This window comes from Halictus rubicundus, chromosome 16 (genome assembly GCF_050948215.1).
Source record: "Halictus rubicundus isolate RS-2024b chromosome 16, iyHalRubi1_principal, whole genome shotgun sequence".
NCBI lineage: Eukaryota > Metazoa > Arthropoda > Insecta > Hymenoptera > Halictidae > Halictus > Halictus rubicundus.
In genome coordinates, this window is record NC_135164.1 from 6,865,650 (window position 1) to 6,886,017 (window position 20,368).

General features: G+C 41.4%; 1 protein-coding gene across 1 annotated transcript in view; it reads left to right on the top strand.

Annotated features, from left to right (window-relative positions):
* Positions 1-8,369: 8,369 nt before the first annotated feature.
* The window catches only part of LOC143362018 (uncharacterized), a 126,957-nt gene continuing 114,958 nt past the window's right edge, over positions 8,370-20,368 (top strand). Inside the window, exon 1 of the mRNA XM_076801787.1 lies at positions 8,370-8,729. Within this exon, the coding sequence (XP_076657902.1) occupies positions 8,591-8,729 (139 nt within the window). The 5' untranslated portion in view covers positions 8,370-8,590. The remainder of the gene's footprint in view (positions 8,730-20,368) is intronic.

Genomic DNA, 20,368 nt, shown 5'->3' on the forward strand with positions numbered 1-20,368 from the left:
TGGTCAAGCTACTTTTCCGCGCGAGTCAGCCTGCTCGGTCGCGAAACCTCCGATCACGATCTCTCATGCTTCTTCTGTACAACAACTAGTTTGACAGTCGTTCGAAGCGCTGTCGCCGCTGTGCTTCGACTGTCTACGAAACGACCATTTCCTTGACCACTGGTCGTCATGGGGACACTAACTTAATAATCCGGCGTCTCTCGTTCTTATTTGACCGTCGCGCCGCGCCGCTCGCTACGCGCGTACGGCTTGTCGTTTTAACCCGTTCGGTATCGTTCCGAACGAGTCGCTTAACATTAATGCGGGCGTTACCGGCGCGGTGCCCCCCCCCCCCGTTCAACGACCTTCGTAATTTCGTTCTATAATGAAAGCTAATTAACCCTTTGACTGGCCGCTCGGCCGCTCCGGCAAAAAAAAAATCCGTTAGCGTTGCGCGACGCGATTCGAGCCCGAGGTACGGGCCTCATTGTCAGAAATTCATTTGCACCAGCACGACGCGGGGAACACGTTGCAACAGCCGCTAATTGTTGTGCAACGCGTATCAATATATATTCTATCGAGTCGCATTCATACGCGTAAACGATCGATCGGAAATCAAGCTAAACCAAATTTGCCAGCGAAATTATCGACTGTCAACGATCACCGCAACCTTGTGAAGAAACGAATATGTTCTGTGCAATTAATAGACGGATTTCTACGCGATAGAAATATTGTCTGCGTTAATTGACGGTTCGTTTCTGTTTTTAACCCTTAGCACTCGAATGGCGACTATAATACGCCACTAAGAATTGCTTTATTATTATTAAAAATATTTTCTAGATTATTAAATTTGTTTGTATTTAATATTAGTGAGCACTTCAGTATTGTACGAGTAAATTGCGCCATTTTCGTATGTGTAACATGAAAAAAAATATATAGAAATATTCTAGGAAATATTTGGAAATGGATATTGGATGGATATGGATATGGATTTTTTGGATATGGATATTTTGGATTCTTTGGAAATATTCTAGGTCGGAAGAAATGTTTGGAGTTAAAATAGCTTCGAGTGGAAGGAGTTAAAAATTTTTATCGACTGTGAACAGTGCGACAGTATTTGTAAATCCATTGTCTCTCGGAAATAATTGCGCGAAAAAGCTCGGGATAATGTTTCAACTGTTTCTATTTTTTTAAATATCCAAGCCTTTTTTAGTAAAATTTGATGTAGTGTACCTGCATATACCGATACGAGTCATTTTGACTCCCACGAAACTTACGATATTTTCCTACTCTTTTTAATTTCTTCATATCGTTGCAAGGCCGTAACATTATCTTCGCTTGTATATAAAAACATGTAACGTTTGTATACATCGATATGCTTCTGTTTTCGATGCATCGCAGAAAGCATCTCGCATTCAGTCAGAAAGAAACGAATTTTGGTGAAACTCACAATCGTGATCTGTAGAAATATTTTAACCTATAAAATTACTTAGAAACCATGTGAAAGTTTTCACGAAGCGGTAAATTACTGCAAGAAATCATTAAAAACAAGTCATTTTGACCCCTCCGGTAGAAGCAGGTAGGGCGAGGGATCCAATTACTGCGCCTACATTAATTATACTTATTCTTAAAGCACACTCAATATTAAAAGAGAGATACATAACATATACATTAACTGACTTTAACGAAAAAATTTAGTATCCCTTTTTAAATATTCGTTATGCTTTAAAAGTAAATACAATTAACATAGGCACAGTAATTGGGTCTCTATACGTGAATCGTCGGTTGGTCTACTGTCAAAGAAATACGTCTCACAACACAGGAATGGATTAATCGTTTTGCAAAAATGGGTCAACGGGTGAACTTTTGCCCTGAGGAAATGTTAAATGTTTTCACTATTCCGCATTCATACATACATGTGTTGTGATAAAATCCGCAGTCTAGCAAGGGAACACAAATTTTTGGCACGGTTTTCATTCACCTTTCACGGTTTCCTTTTGTGGAGTAGCGGAGATTCAAGGTTATCCGGCACACTTTTATCACAGGTCGCGAGAGAAACGCACAATTTTCGCGTGGAAAGTTGCTCGCGGGTTTGAAAAGCGTTACCGAACTCGTTTTTCACGGGAAATCTTGTCGCCTTCTGCGTTCGAACGCGCACTAAACAACGCCGACGCGCGACAAGCAATCCCGGAACATTCTTACTCGCGGTGGAACCTCGGTGAACCCGCGATGGGTGTCGTGGCGTGTTTGAATACAGCCTAAACAAATACGACAATGCGCGGAACGCAATTGTTACGGATCGACTGGATGACTGTATCGCGTATTTACGTTTCCCCAGAGTGTATTTCTCCGCGATAGCTCGATGACCCTTTTGCGATAGTTTTCGCTCGCAGTGAGTCAAGACCAGAGCGGTCTCTGCCCATACCGATCATCATCCAGCTTTCTATGGACATTTCTCTGTTGACGGTCGCAAAAACCTATCGGCACTAACGCAAATATTTCAACTTGTTCATCGTCTATTCGCATCGTTCGCGTTTATTTACCACGATAACCGGCTTATCGATGCGCGACGTTATCTCGAAAAGTTCATTGTGTCGTATAATTCTTCTTCAATTTATTAGGTAGCATACGTTCGTATAATACGACGACAAAGAAGTGTTCAGCTATTTGCAGATTATACGTGATAATTAGTACTGCGGATCTTTATGCAAAATACAAATTTTCTAACTGATTTATTTTCTTTCTTAGTATGTATAGCTGGTTGAAAATAATGTAGCAGCATTTTAAAATGTTTCTAATGCTTTTACTGTTTTAATACACGCCTACCCATTTTTGTCATGAATGCATAAAATCCCTGATAATTAGACTGTGGATCGATGTCTTCTGAAAATTTTCAAAAAATGCTAAAATATAACATTCGACAGAATTTAGTAGAATTTTTATTTATTTCAGATCTACAACGGCTACTACCGCTGAAAATCAAATTTTATTTGACTCCACTTTCTTAAAGTACCTCTAAAAAAAAATTGCAAATTGTCTAATGATAATATTAATAACACGTGATACTTGCGCATAAATTGATCAGAGTTGTCTTGTTGTTATCGTATTTCGTAAATTCCGAACGCCTCTTTTGGCACACTAAGTTTCTGATTTTCGTGAAATTGTGGCCATTTAAACTGTTACAATTTTCTTAAAAACAATTGCACTTTTATAATCGCTCGTTTACTTTCTAACAAGATATTTTTGCGAAATATAGTCGAAGACTGAACACAGATTCTTCTTGATAACGATGCAAATTGAACCGTCACTAGAAGCTTCGCGAAATTTTTGTCTTGACGGAATTTCATTTTCGTGTTCCATAAAAAGAAAGTGTGGAATGGTGCACCGTACATTACTGTAGAGTTGAGTACACCTCTCATTCAAAGCACAGTCAAACGGCCAGGAAAAAAAATCGCACATCCAGCTTCAATCTCGAAATCTATGGTAGATACGGCCAGGGAAAAAATTTTGCAATGCTTTTAGAGACGCTGCAACTTGCAGCCTTTATTAGAAAATACGAATCTTCAATTCCTCACTAGTTACATCATGCAAAAACATCTAAAAAGAAAGAAAAACAAATAAAATAAAATAAAAGATAAACTGTGAAAGTGGAGGCTTCATGCTTAAAACTAATTCCATGTTTACGGTTGCACTATTCTCTTTTATAAAATTATAACGGTTTAGCGGAGATCGACGATTTTTCAAAAATCGGAAATCTACAACACTTTTTAGAGCCACTGCATGTACTTGTGCGTACATAATCATGTCTTTATCTTTAACATAGAAAAGTAGCTCGCTAAATAAATAACAATTCCATAAAACTTTTCGCTTTACATTCACAATGACATATACGCTTCGAGTACGTGTCGAAGAGGTTTGGAATCTCGAGTGTTTTCTAGGATGCGTGCGTCGAGCAAAAAAATGTTGCGTTAGATAAGCAAAGCGAGTTGCACCGGGCACAGAATGAAAATTTCACTTCGAACGGCACAGTGTTCCGTAATGGAGGTCGCGCACGCGTCGCAAGTGTCGCGAGGCTCGCGTCGCGTCGCGGCATGATTCAACGAGCTGGGAACGATAGCGCGTCCGCGGTAGATCGTATTTCATATTTTCGCTATTTTATAGAAGTCAGCCTGTGGTCTAGGGGTACGATTCACCACCGTGAATCCAGTGTCTGGATAGAAACGGGTATTCGAGACTACATGCTGATTTTCAATTTTTTCCGTCAGATTTTTCCGGGCAAAGGTCAACGGATTCGGCGGGAACGCGACCCGGTTAAAAACGCGAATTTAACTTGATTTTTAGGACGAATATTCATGAGCGTGACGTCAAAAGGCCTTGATAGAACCTGGCGCATCATCGATAAGCTTATCGTTACGATTGTTGCACTCAGGTGTAACGGGTGTTTTATAACGTCCGGATAATCGACCTAACGCCACGTCGACTCTCGGGGAACCTGCTTCCTAAAACAAAGACTGAATGCATTTAGATAGCTTTGAGCTTTCACTTTGAGGACCCATTTTGACGGCATCGACGACATCAGGACTGTGCATCTAGTTCCTGAAGTTGCAAACGTATAATTTCATTACGCGCAAAAGACGAGTAGATACTCATTTTCTCCATTGTTTAAGATATTCACGCGTAATTCTGATGGTTTATCATATTTTTCGAAATCCTCGTTTACAAAGGGTTTAAACGCTGCTCGAGACTTCACGTACCACCGTGTATGCACGCGAGCAGCGTCGCGACAAATTTCCGATTGGCTGACCTTCCTGTGCCGATCGCGAACGATTATCTCGTAAATGATAACGCAATTAAATCAACTATGATTCATGCAGCGCCACGTGAAACCGCGTAGGTGCATTTCGCGGTCACGGAAAAAGAAAACATAGGATACTGTTCCCTGTAAACTAATACTCGGGCGCAAAACGTAACGCCTCCCGCGTCTTTGTTTCAGCAAAACAAAGTTAATCATTCGTTCATTTGTCTGTAAGAGATCGTTGTCCACGTAAATCCCTTATCCACCTCAGCTTTCACTCTCGGTTCGATTTCAAAGGCATTGACACGCGGCGTTTAAACACAAATAAACGATAGGTTAATACATGTTGGTGGACCTTTGTGGAAAATAATAATTGTTTGCGCTAATTTTAGGACAGGGGAATAATAATAGAAAAGTTTGGAGCAAATTTTGCGCAATGTTCATGGCATACCTTGCGAGCAACAGGCGGCCAATTTGGTGCCAAAACCTGCTTGGTGCAGAATTTGGTCCCTATTGGACGGCACAGTTCCATGCGAAGGATCCATGCCAAATCGAGGCCAATCCTTGTCACTAAGACCTTGCTCTACGAGGACATAATCGGGATAAACCTTGCTGTAGGAGGAAAAATAGAATTTTATTTAAACTTCTAAATTATACGATTTTCAGTTTCATGTATTTTCAATAATCTAATTCCGTTTTCCCTCCTGCAGCAAGGTTTACTCTCAGAACATGGTTAGGTTCGCTCTTAGCGCGACCGATCTGCCCTCTATGTATAACTAAGCCAAGGTTTGGCCTCGATTTGGTCTTGATTTGACATGGCATTCTGTTTTGGTGGCAAATTTATAGCAAATTGCTTACTGGGCAATTTCTCTTTATAGTAGTTTTATTGAAATGTACGAAAAGTGTTGATACTCTTAATCTTTTTACTGTTTGAAATTGCACCCACACGTTCTTTTAAATAAATGCATAAAATCCGTAGTACACATATTAATCCTTTTTTAAAAGTCCGTAGTGTTAAAAATGGGAAAATGAACATTTAAGTGGACTAAAGGCCTGCAGCAATGAACGCGTTAATACTTTTAGAATATTTACGGTTTGCCGTGTTTATCCGCTTCGATTGCGAACAGGAACTCACTATACATATAGAAAGTTCGCACCTGTATTCCCCTCTGCGCAGAAACAAATTAAAAGAGCCGCAAAGTGCAAACATAGCATAGATAGGTTCTATGTATCCGAGTATCAGCAAAATATAAATACAGATAGGACGGAGCTATAAAATTCGTAGTATCTCCAATAATATTTACGAAAGTGATTGTAGAAAGAACGATTAAAGAATTCGGGCCCCGAAGGACATTATCAAAAAGTGCCGGAAAGGTAATAACTTTGTTCTAAATGAAATGAAACAGGAGGATTTCATACCAACAAAATTTTTGGAGGACGCAATTTTTAAAAGGGTAAAGAATTCTAACGGAGAAACAATAAATTGGTTAAAAATATGCTGGATGCGTTTTTTTGAGAGATGAGCCATACGAAATTTTCTATAAGATATCAATGGACGAGAATGCAAAGTTTAAAATCCTGGATTTATTACCACGTCGGGGTAGACCAAGAAAGTTCGAAAATATTGTATCGACATTTTATAAAAATATAAGACGAACTACAACAGCGAAATACAAGGACATGATGGGCTTACTATGATACATATCACCGGAGCACCATGACTTCTTCAAATCCCTCCCGCATACACAAAATCAAGATGAGTAGTAAATTGTTATGTAATTTATACAGTTAGAAAATGTCCCGAATTGCATAAATTGTGTTTTTGAAGTGTTTTAAAGATATATAAAGTAAATTGAGTATTGTTTTTTCAATTTGAAGCATTTTAAATTATGTCGAATGGACTAGAGCTCTTCCAAATTTTATAACGAATCTGGTTGTTAACTTTGAAAGTGGTTTAACTCCATTTTTGGTAAGAAAACACATATTATTCACTTAACACGTTCGCGGACGCAAATGCTATAGCATTCATCTTCATAGTGATGCAAAATGACGTCAATGCTACAGCATTCAAATTTTAAAGCCAATTTTTATTCATTTACTTTTATACAACCTTAAGCTTTTGTAATTGATATACATTTCAAATTGAAATTTGTTTTTGTAATTAATATACATTTCAAATTGAAATTTGTGTTTTTGTAATTAATATACATTTCATTTGTCATTACCAATGACAGTTAACTTATTATTATTGTTTATTTCTAATCAGATTTCGGATAGTACAACTAGTTTCAAGAAAAATTGCCTGTCTATTTTTGCAGCTCACTGAAATTTTTACTGTCCGTGAACGTGTTAACCCTTTGCACTCGAAGCTATTTTAACTCCAAAACGAAACATTTCTTATAACCTAGAATATGTCCCTTGTATACATATTTCTATGTTATACATATAAAAATGGTGCAATTTACTCGTACAATACTGAAGTGTTTAGTAATGTATTACATACAAACAAATTTAATAAAGTAAAAAATATTTTGAATAACGATACAGCAATTTTCAGTGGCGCCTTACAGTCGCCATTCGAGTGCTAAGGGTTAATAATTGCTATTATTTTAATAGGAACTGTAAATTGAACTCTTTTAGATACACAACAGTATGGACACATTGCTACCCTCTACGTACATATTTAATTTCATTGAACCAAAAACCCTTAATATTATACATATAAAAATGGTGCAATTTACTCGTACAATACTGGTGTTTAGTAATTTATTACATACAAACAAATTTAATAAAGTAAAAAATATTTTGAATAACGATACAGCAATTTTTAGTGGCGCCTCACAGTCGCCATTCGAGTGTTAAGGGTTAACAATTGCTATTATTTTAATAGGAACTGTAAATTTAACTCTTTTAGATACACAGCAGTATGGACACATTGCTACCCTATACGTACATATTTAATTTCATTGAAACAAAAACCCTTAAATATCTCAATTTACGTATAAATGGACTCGGGCCACTTTCAAACTAAACTTCTCACACATACGGAAAATATAAATTTTCTTCAGTGTATGTTATCAAACGAGAGAAAATAGGCGACACGCTATAATTTCGTCCCGAAGTGTAGACAGAATTCTCGTAAGATTCTTCCGAGCAGAGAAGCCGAAAAAGGATCGAGCGGGTTTCGAACGAGCGTGGGAGAAATCGGACGGCGAGAGGTCGACTTCCGGGGGTTGAAAGGCGCATGCACAGAAACATGGCGTCCTCGGCGGGGGTAGATTGTCGAGTGTACGGCGGCCTGGTGGGGTTTGGCGGGGTTTCGCGGGGTTTGTCGGATCGATAGCGCGCATGAGGGGTGCGCGAACACCTACGAGTACGAGTCGTTGATCGTGACGACATAGCCGCCGCCGCCGTGAGTCGAGTATCCGGCGGAGTATTCCCCGATGTCAATAGCGTACGTGCGTCCCAGTGACGAACACCGGGTTCGGTAGCTCGTCGACGAGTGCTGGGAGATCTCGGGTCGGGTCGGGTCGGGCCGTGTCGTGTCGTGTGTGTCCACTTGCGCGGTTGTCCGATCAGGAATGCCGGCCGGTTTCCGTTCTTCTGATCGCTGTGATCGCCTCCGTCGCGTTCATCCCTTTGGTCGATTCCGTCGCGGCAGCGATCTGCTCTGAACGAGAACCGCGTCGCGGATACGCGAGTGACTCTGATGCACGAGCAGCTTGTGTACAGGCGGGTATCGCGCGGAAATACCGCCGGAGCCGTGGCCGAGGACGGAATCGGAGCCGGCATGCCATCGACTTGAGAGCTAGTGATATGTCCGTGATGTCCCGAGGCTCGCCCTGGTGCCTGGCCGCACCGGGGCCCAACAGATTCCTAACGCTTCTCCCGATCATCGTCGCTGCCCTCGTCGCCTTACTCTCACCAGGCGTCGTCGGCGAGAAGAGCAAAAAATGTGAGTACCCTCCCCGTCTTTATCTGTTCACTCTTTTTTTATCGAAACTCCTCCTCGCGATTCTGTCACAGCTGTGTCGGTAACTATACTCCAGCTCGCACCGATGCCTCGCGAACGTAAATCAGGGTTGTCTCGGCACGAAATAAGGTTTGAATGTTTTTCGGGGAATGCTTCTTCAAATTGCTGCGATTTCGCCGGAACCTCCACTCCTTCTCGAATCACGTTCGTTTCGAATTGTTTCGCGAAACAGGTCCAACCTGTGCAACGTAAAATTCATTATTCCTCCCCTTTCCTGTATATAGTGATCAACGTTCGCTCGCCTTAACCCGTCGCGAGGTTTCGGCCATGTGAAAGGTTAGAGTGCTCCTAAAGCTTTTTAGATGTTCGTAAAACAGTTTATTGTTACGCTAGACGCATCGTCCTCCTGTGACCACGTGGGGGAAAAATTGAGGGTCAATTATCTGGTCGCGTAAATTGAAGATGACTTGTTCAGGAAAAATTTGGAGTCACGGGTTTGTTGTTGCTCGACCCGCCGGTATTATATCGCATGCGTTGAAAGGGAATCAAATTCACAGTAAGATTGTCCACTGTAATATCCGACTCGAGATTTCGTTGAATACGTATGTTATTAAGAGACAGTTATGGATTTATGACAAAAATGGGTATGCACAATTTGAAGCAGCGGACATATTGAAAAGATTTAAGGGCAACAGCGTATTGGTTTTAGCTTAACCCTTAGCACTCGAATAGTGACTGTAAGGCACCACTAAAAATTGCTGTATTCAAAATATTTTTTACAATAATAGAATGCAAAAAATATGAGAATGAAAGGAAAAATGCTAAGTTGCCTAGATCCTTACCCATTCTGTTAAGTTTTATATCGACGGTCTTGCCAAGTATATCAAGGATACAAATTTGTATAATATATTGTAAGAAAATGTACCGTGTTGCTAATGAGCTTTGATGTTGAAGCAACATTAAACAATTAAATTATTACATTTGTTTGTATTTAATAAGTTTCTGAACATTTCAGTATGGTACAAGTAAATTGCACCATTCCTGTATGTACAACACGAAAAAAAACATATAGAAGGGAAATATTCTAGGTCGGAAGAAATGTTTCGGTTTAGAGTTAAAATAGCTTCGAGTGCAAAGGGTTAATAAAATAACTAAAAGAAGAAACAAATTTTTACCTGTGTCTCGCAATCAATGTAAACATTTTGCACAAAGATCCGCAGTCTAGTTATTCATGTCCTCCAAAGCGAAATAAAATTCGTTGTCGTTGCCGTTGGAGAATACGTAGGCAGACAGTAGATACAAAGTTTCCTCTTCTCCTGTGAAATTATGAACGACGACAAAGTTCTAATCACCGTAACCGCACGATGAACCCTGGTGACAGGGGTCAACGCAACAATTTCGGGATTAATTTTAGCCGAGCAGTTCCGGCCGCTTCCTTATTTCGTAATGCGCAAACTTCTGTCACCGCGCAGAACGCGGTCGAGGGCCTATCATTGTTGGTCCATCTCCTTTGCTCCGTGCCGGATCTGGTTCGTCGAAACGAATTGGACCAATTCGTGGATGAAGCACCGTACATTCCGCAATTCAGCGCTCCCCCGGTTCTAATTCGATTACAATCGTTCCGAAACGTTCGCATTCCATACTGTCGCGTTTTCTGAGCCCTGCCGGGTCTGTTGGGAGGTTCGTTGAAACAAATCGGACCGATTCAAAGCCGATTCAAATCGGACCGATGTAAAGCTCCCGATGTTCTATTAGGTTGGCAAGAAAGTAATTTCGGTATTTTTAGCTGAAATAAAATCCAATTTTTTTATCAAAGCAATGAACTTTAATGAATAAAATATTTCCCATCTTGTTCTATAATCTTTTGCCATCTTTCTGGTAGCTTCATAATTCCGCGCTCATAAAACTTCTGATCCTTTTCGGTGAAAAACTGATCCAAGTGCGACTTCAGACCATCATCATTAGTGAAAGTTTTACCATTCAAAGAGTTTTGTAAACTTCGGAATAAATGATAATCTGATGGTGCAATGTCAGGGCTATATGGTGGATGTGACATCACTTCCCAACCAAGCTCCGATAACTTTTCACGTGTTACCAAAGATGCGTGTGGCCTAGCGTTATCATGGTGGAACACGATTCCTTTGCGATTTGCCAATTCTGGCTGTTTTTCTTTGATTGCTATGTCCAGTTTTGTTAGTCGTCGACAATAAACATCTGAATTGATGGTTTGGTTCCTTGGGAGAAGCTCAAAATACACAATACCTTTGTAATCCCACCAAACTGACAACATGATCTTCTTTTGGTGCAATTCAGCTTTCGGCGTGGTTTGGGCTGATTCATCACGCTTCGACCATGATCGTTTTCGAGTTGTGTTATTGCAAACAACCCATTTCTCAACACCAGTGATGATTCGCTTCAGAAAAGGGCCGATTTCATTTCGTTTGAGATGCATATCGCGTATGTCGATGCGTTGCGTGAAGTGAATTTCTTTCAATTCGTGTGGAACCCAAATATCGAGCTTCCTAACGATTCCGAGACTTTTTAAACGATATTCTATAGTTGTATGCGAGACATTAAACCTGTCTGCAATCTCTCGGACAGTTATATGACGATCCGATTCAATAATCGCTTTCATTTGGTCATCGTCAACTTCAGATGGTCGACCAGAACGTTGGTCGGCTTTAAGTGAGAAATTTCCAGAACGGAATTTTTTAAACCAATTCTGGCATGTGCGTTCTGTTAAGCAATCCACACCATAAACTTCACATGTATCTTTGCGAGCCTCGGCAGCTTTTTTACCTCTACGGAAATAAAAAAGCAATATGTGCCTATAATGTTCGTTTTTGTACTCCGTGTTCAAATTGACACAGAACTAACAATTTTAATCAAACTTACGTGTAATTTGCTTCAAAAGTAACCGAAAAGATGCAGTTATGAAATGTCAGAAAGAAAACAAATGCAACGTTAACAGAAGTCAATCAAACAAAACATAAAGCCATCTATTAGTGAAAACCGAAATTACTTTCTTGCCAATCTAATAATTTTGTTACGATAATTCGACCGCTCAGACAGATAAACGAACGCTCGCAGTAAAGGAAATTTTGCGAAACGGTAGGGACACCGCTACAGGTGCTGGTGAACCGATTCGAGTGAAAATTGCTGCGATCCACGCCAAAGTTACCGGAACAACGTTAATTGTTTGCCGGAGCGGTAGGGCGGCAGGAAGATTACTGCGTCGCCGTGGCCAGCGCACGACGAACGTGACGCGGGCCGATAAACGAAGCTAATTACGACAGTCAAATTAGCTCGGTCGGGCGAGCATATCGCACTGATTTCGCGATGACGCGTGATCGATTGATGCGCCGCGTATCATCGATCGAAACGTGCACGCGTGTCGTGATTTACCTTTGTGCGCGCAGTGTCACCGCCGCGGAAAAGCACCGATTTCGTGGCGTTTACGTTGCGCGTATCATGCCGCGAACACCACCATCTCGGGCTCTTAATTGCACAGTCGATGGTGGTATCATAAGCGTTGTAGTTGTAAAGCCGGTGTAGGCTTTTAAACTCTACTCGAGATTAAACTACAATCGAGGGACCGCCTTTAAGCACGGCTTAGACTTTAAGCCTCGCCGGAGAACCTCCAGGCAAATAGTTTTGATTGGTAATGGACTAGGAGAAACGCGGTAGCAACAAATTCGTTGTAAAGGAGGAGCTAACCGCCGTTCGAGTTTCCACCTGGCGGAAGCTAATGGGTCTAATGAATTTATTATTGCAGCCGGTATCTGAATAATCGATGAGTACGCAAACGAGACACCGGCAACACGATGCAGAGTAAAGCTACGAAATTACCTGGAAAACTTTGTGATTATCTTATCAGCCGAATGAAATTTTTCGTATAATCCTGTTTCTCGCTGAGCTGGCGGTGGACAGTCCACGTATAAGGGTTGGAAATGTTGATTTTGCAGAGATAGGGGAACCCAACATCGATATCGTCCTCCTTTGTGCCTCGGCAGTGGCGGTTTTATTTATGGGCAGGCCCCGTATGTTGTAGACCCGGGGAACATTGAAATTCATTTTCTATTCAGCGATAAGTCACTTAAAGACTCGCTTATAGCTATTTCCCCGCGAGTCTTTTTATACGCCGGCCGTGAAAGTGACGTTCGGATAAATGGGAAATTTTGCGAGGAGCCGCGCGGATAATGGATTTTCTTTTTATTCGGTCTCCCGTGACACGCTGTCATCCATAATACGAGCGTATGCTTTGATAAATTCAGGGATTTACCAGCGAAAGGAAGAAATTACAACGGTGCCGGGCCTGATCGAAATTGAAACTTTCTAGCCGGGAATTTGCTCGTTTGAAAAATGTCCTGAGCGATCGTGTGCCTTATCGTCGTTTCTTGGCCCATAGACGATTTCTCTTTCGCGGGCCGTACGAACATCGGTGGCGGCCGCGTACTCCTGTTTCTTATGTCCTCCCTGTTCCGCGGGCTTCTCGAACTTTCGTGGCAATCCTTGTCACTGTCTGGCGGCTTGATTTCTTGCTAAACTCTCTCGGCAAGAAACTTCGCGTCCGGAAACGAGTGACTCGCTCTCTCCCCATTTACTTATCCCTCGGGGATAGTCGGTCCGGGCTCAGACCGTGCATCACCGGGCGACCACGGTCCTTCGACTTGGCAAAATTCCACTCAATTTCCGTGGAATTCAAGCGCAGCCGACAGACCAAAATTCTTCGCGGAACGATGCTCGCGAGATCGTCGCAGGAGGTCCGTTTTCGAAAAGAAGGTCCAACGCACCGGTGGTCGATGTTATAATTAGGTGTATGGATATGCCAGTGAATATATAACACAGTAGTCTTACTTTCAAGTGTGTTTATGCTAGGAAGGTCCTAGAACGTCTGATTAGGTCAACGCGTGTGCGCTCTGTCCAGACGCGTGTCGGTATTGTGTTTGTAATTATACAGATGTCGTTAGACAGGTATTACATTGATTTCTGATATATAACAGTCGATTTGTCCTAGAATGGGGAAAACATTTAATATTTTTCATTTAATCCAACTCTAGAAGTTGCTAATACAAGGTTCGTTAGATATTACAGAAAATTGTCCACATGTGAATGGACAGAATTGATTTTCGTACGAGGCAAAAGTTCGCCAGAAAATTGACACTAAATCTGCCACGGTCAAAATGACCGGTATTCTGATTCATAATTATTGAAATTTTAGAAACGTTTTCACAGGAAATTACTGCATTGACTTCTTCATGTAACACTAGATTTACGGGACCCGTCGAAATGACGGGTTCTAATATTTTTAATTTAGTATTATTAAGATTCTAAGGATGCGTATATTAGAAATTATTTAGCAAATTTATTTCTTTGGGTATGTATTATTTTAAAAATATTGCTAAAAATGTGGGTAGCACGTTCTTGTTATCTTTATGAAGTAATGCAAAATAGTCGCTTTTAGTGCTCCGTAAACCTAGTGTTAAGCACATACAGTGTATGAATGTCTTGGTTATTTCAAACGATACATACAGGTTTTTCACGATTCATCTTACGAACAGACTTCCATTTTCTTTTAATTCTTTACACAATCTTTCAAAAATCTTGTGTGAAGGGCACACGCGGTTTGGATATCTTTCACCGTACTTTCGAGCCACAATTCTGTTCCTCTTACTTTCTGCATAGATTAGAAGCATCTCTAGTTCTTCGAACGAAATTTCCATATTGACTGTCTTATGTTCACTAACTGAGAAACTGACTGACACTGAGAGACGCCGCAAGCCTACCGATGTTTCTTAAACCCTACAACTTACTCCTGTAAGTAACATTTTCTCGTATCACACTGTAGATCAGTCTCCGGGGAGTTTGATCAGAACAATCTGCCGTTATGTCTTTACCGTGATGGAAAGCTACCCTTACAGGGGCTGTTTCACCCTAAAGGGACGAAATCTTGTCAGTGAGAGTTGACAAAGAAACTTAAATTAAAATAATTCATTTTCCATCTAATACTATTCTCTTCTAGTAATAAAATTTCTGATCCTCGAGAGTTCAACAGTTGGACTTGTTGACGACATTAGCTAAAAATGTCGGGACACTGAATAATGCAATTGTTTGATCGTGGAAGCCAGGAATGATTGTGTACGGGTAATGCATGGCAAGGGATCAAGGGTCAGTATCATTTGAAGATATTGTGTACGATGCTTTCGGGATATTGTCGAGAATGCAATTGTCCTATGCAGACGCGGTGCAAAGAAGGCCGGGGATCCGCGCGACGTTTGTCGTAGATTGAAGCTTTCGCAGCTCGAAGAGTTTCGTTAAATTGAAAGGCCGCGGGTCGTAAGTTGGAGAGGTGGCTTCCTATCGTTATGTCGAAATGTTGCGGGGGGAATTGCTAACAGGGCTCGATTGGTAGTAGCACACCGGCGGTGCCTCACCTGTCGCTTTCTCGGTCTCTCCTCTCTTTGTGCCGGCAGCCCCACCTCAATTACCGAGGCTCTCCGTATCGGTAACTTCGGGACGGCCAATCTGCCTCGGCCAATCAATTCCGACGAATGTTTGAACTTTCTAGAATCCACAGAAATTCGTTCCGTTGGTTTTTCGAACTTCCGATTTATCTTGAAACGGCGCGGCGAACTTTCCTTTTTTTTTTTTCATTTCCCTCGGCGCCGTTTTCCGTAATTTATTGCCATAAATCAGCATCGATATATCCTCCCCTCGCGTCCAGATAAGAATGCCCGGCGGTAACTCACGACGCTGTGTTCCTTTTTCTCTTTTTCTTTTGCAAGAAACTGCATCTTAACGCGAACCGTGGCTCGACGATATCTCTATGTCTGTGCTCGTGCCACGCTAAACGATACCCTCCTTTTTTCCTTCCGCGGGATCCTTCTTGCCTCTTGATATGCAACCATCGTTGCCGCGTATTGTGAGCTTCGATACGGTTACTCTTCCCTCGGGAGCAATGCACCCACTGCAACGGAAATGTACTTACATGTCTCGTAGTATTTCTTTCATCCCGTCTATAAACATCGCTGTTCAATTCGCGCCGCGCATTCCGTGGAATCTTCGAGCAATTTTGTGCAGGCTGACAGTTGTACAACTTTCTGCTGAATGTAGATTTTCAAATTTTTTCTCTTTCTTTGGAATCAGGGAAAAATTCGCAACGGAGCTAGCTGAAATAATTGAATTGTACATTTCAATGTACAATTGAATTGTAATTGAATAGGGTCGATTTCAAGTGATCATAACTCCGGCAAAAATTGTTCTACCGATATCGTTAAAAGATCACTTGAAAGCTCCAAGTCTCTACTTTCAGATGCCTTTTCACATTTTCAGCCACGTTGCTTTTCAACACAGTTCTAGCGCTATGAATAAGACTTTGACAGTTACGAAAGATTTTGTTCGACTTCCAGGCATCACGTGAGTAGAAATAAATTTTTTTGAGAAATCTCGTTAGCATCATTCGAAAGCGCCTACCGTCCTGTGCAAGAAACCTGATTGTCGAACATGGTGCGATTTTTTTTTGTTCGAGTTATGCAACATTGAAGCGAGAATGGTCTTTTTTACTTTAACCGGCTCTGGAAAACGAAAAAATCATCGTAGAATCTTGTTAAAAAAAGCAATAGAAAGAGCATTTCTTTCTCTTGAAGGCACTTCGAATGGTTTTTCAACGCTGCAACAATTTTTGCCGGAGTTATCACTTGAAATGGACGCAAATTCTCGGGTTCGGGATCCTTTAATCTTTCTGAGGAGTGTATTTTCAAAATCGGTGCTCCATTACTCTAACGCAGAGAGCATACACTCGCTATTTTCACCATTGCCACCAGGTACGTGGTTCTATGGGGATTTTTGAAGGACCTAGTGTACGTTAACAAGCGCCGAACAACGCAACGGCCGAAGGACAATATCCAGGAAGATACTCGTGCTCTGGGACCAGAGACATCGAAAGCTGTGATGCAAAATTTAGCAGCAAGAGGCCGCGCTTGCGAAGCAGAAAATGCGGGTCCTTACTGACGCTTCTGAATTAAAAATATTCCCATTTAATCTACTTCTTTAATCCACTAAAAACTAAAAAGGTTATTTCCATCTTTTGAATGGGTGACTTACGGGCCATCCCGTATTTCCCACGATTACTTCGAACAGATGATCCTCTCCAGTCACGAGACGCAAAGGCCAAGCCGTCATTACGTAGCGAGTATTTACTTTGTATCATTCACGTTTCATTTAGTATTCATAGAAAACTGTTCGCTGCAACGCGACGCGACATCTTCCTCGGCAGGCGCGGAGGGTGAGCGGGGGAGGGAGGGTTGAAATTCAGGCTGCATCTATCATTCCGTATCTCAAAGAATCCGAGATCGAAGGAGCGTCTGCCGGTCACGTCGCGCCTGTGTGAACACCTAGCAACGTGTTTAACATTAGCAACGGGAGAAATGACGAGAAACCTGGTCGATAGAGTTCTCGTTGGCCGTTGAACGTTGCCGATCGCCGGTCTGACCGCGATCAGAAAGGATCCTCGGGTTCACGGATGATTAACAATGCAGAAGAAAGGTTACGGAGGGTATCGATTTCCCTATCTTCATTTACGTGCCACCCCCTCCCCTCTCCCGCCGTCGTCCCTCCGGCTTTGTCTTTCTTTTTTCCAGCTGTTTGTCCTTTTCGAACCTTACGGCAATTCGGAATACTGCGCGTCAGAAGCAGACCTTTTCATCCGTGTCGTGAGCATTATTGCGCACGCAATCTGTACGTACAACCCTCTCCGCCAGCGGTTTGAGCGCTCGCAAACCTGCGCCGAGTACTATCTACACACTTCCGTTTTTCCAGCGGCAACCCTTCTTCTACCCTTCCTCCTACCCCCCCTCTCTCTCTCTCTCTCTCTCTTGACGCACTCGAAACGATGTTGCTTCGTGCACGAGCAGCACGTTCAATAGATACCAAACGATCAATGAGATACTCGTTTGATATATACGCGAACAATATGTTCCTTCCAGTTCTTGTTTTGCCATCGACACGTGCTACGAGTACGAGGCGGCTCGAATATCGGATTCCTCTAGACAAGATGCTTACCAAAATAGCTCGCCGAGTTCTGCGCCTGCATTTCTAATCCTTCGCGAAGATCTTCTCGCCGCGAAACTTACGGAACACTTTCGGGATCTCTCTTCTGCAGGCTGTGAAGCCATCTTATTCCGGCAGACAAACGTACACTTCCGGACAAAAAGCACACTTAACGAAAAGCTTGAAATATGAAGCAATTAATTGATAGAAATCGAACCTCAAGATTTTGTAGAACCTCCTTTACATCTAGTGACTTCAATCGTTCCGTAATTTTCAGGATTTTTTAATAAGTTTGTAATTACCTTTCGGCTTCTATTTACAACTTTTGATATTTTTGTAACTGAATATTGTTTGTTTTTCTTCCTTTAACTTCAATATTGTATGCATTTCACATTCAGTTAATCTTTTCCCACGGCCCATTTCCAACACTGTACTATGTTTTTATCAAATAAGCACAAATGAACGACGTACACGCTTTATCAATTAGGTTGTACAATGAATGTTTCCACTTGAGGATCTTATACGCAACTGAGAATCGAAAATCTGCAGCTTGTGGAATAGCATTTTGTCCCGTTTGCGGACCAGAATATTTACGTTGGTCGTGCTTGAAGTTCTTCAATCTGAACTGACTAAAATAAAACAAAATTTTCACGAACCAGGTTTCATATTTAACGCTAGGTTTACGGGACGCGTTCTAATATTTTTAATTTACGATTATTGAGATTGTGAAGATCCATCTGCGTGGAATTACTCAACAAACTTATTTCCTTAGGTATATATTATTTTAAAAATACTCACTCTTAATGCTCCGTAAACCTAGTGTTAACCCTCCGACTTCGAAGCTATTTTGACTCCAGAAATCAAACATTGCATCTGATCTAGAATATTTTCCAGATCACCTTTTTTTATTTTATCCATACGAAATTGAATCTATTTATTCGTACTTACACATTATTAAACTCGAAGACTTTCAGTAACGAAGTAATAATTTCTTTGAATTGTGGTATAGTCATTTTTAGCGGTACCTCAGGGGGTATACAAAAGGGTTACACTGTCCAACACCAAAAAAATTTTGCAATACCTGTTGGGTGATTCTTGTACACTTTGTCATCCTAAAACCGAATCTGAAAGTAGAATTGCTCCATCACGCAACGTTTTCGAAAAATTTTGGTTTTTGTAAAAATGCCCAATTTTGATACGAAACGACGTGTTACGCAAAAACTAAACACGCGAGAAAGTTCAAATTTGAGTCAAGAGACAGAGGGGACTCTCCTCTACATATTCATATAGTCAATTATATTTTTATGTACTTCCTAATAGTTGTAAATGGTTGTTCAAGTTTGAAAATGTGCCGACGCGGGTACTTTGTACGCTCTATTTTTGTATTTATGTGAAAAATCCTTTATCTAGCAGGAATTTACTATACAGGAATGCATTCTACAGACATTTCTGGTAAAGAAACCATTCACGAAAAGTATTTGGTTCCCTTAATGTACGAGAAGGTTCAGAAAATGTTAATTGACAACGTGTGCGCGACGCGTTCGCGCCAGACGGCCATTGCAGCCTTTTCTCGACTCGCCAGGGCCGTCGCTATGCGTAGTCGACGTTGGTACCACTCAAGTATGTCTTTGCTTACTATTTACATACATTTTTTTTTGGATGGAGCTATTCTACTTTCAGATTCGATTTTAGGATGATAAAGTGTATAAGAATCACCCAACAGGTATTGCAAAACTCGAAAAAAGTTTAATTTTGTTGGACAGTGTTATCAGGAGAAAGAGGAACGATCGCAGAACTAGTGATATGCAATAGTAAAATGTAACAACATTCCTGCGAGGAAATGCGAACAGTCTTGTATTTCGCAGTTTAATATTTTAAGGTTATTTTTTTTTTGGTTCGTGTTACACGTAGACGTCGTAGCGCGGCTTTAGAAGATGGAATAGCGAAACCGCGTGTCCTGACGGGAATTTCGAATTTCCTCGGAATAGGAACGGGACCGGAGATAGTTACGTTTCCTTCTTACATCCAGAAAACCCCGTAAAAATGATTTACAAAGGACTGGCGAGGATACCCGGCGCATCTGTATCGACGAAACGGCGAGCACCGCATCTGTATGCAGATGTGCTATCAAAACGCGGAGGAACAAATCGAATGACTGTAACAGCATTTACTGAAACGGCGAGAACGAACGAACGGATAAAAAGGGTCTATAAGAAAATTCATTCTTCTATAGCACGCTGCTACCTGCTACACACGGTTCTAGCTACATCCTGACGGTTGATAAATTCAATATGTCCTCCAGTGATACCCCTTGAGAACCGCCTAGCTATCAGTACATGAAAGATACGTCCGCACCGCGACGAGCATCAAATATTTGTCTCCGTGTTCGCCTCGTTTTGAATATACTCTGCGTATTTTTCAAAAATTCTGTAATTATTCCTGACGCGCGTAGACTGCAACAATGGAGCCAGGAATAAACCGCGCAGAATAAACCTTTTCTGTAAAAGCTCGAAAATCGTCGCAATTTGATGTGTTATAATTAGACTGCGGATTTGATGCGTCCGCGACAAAAA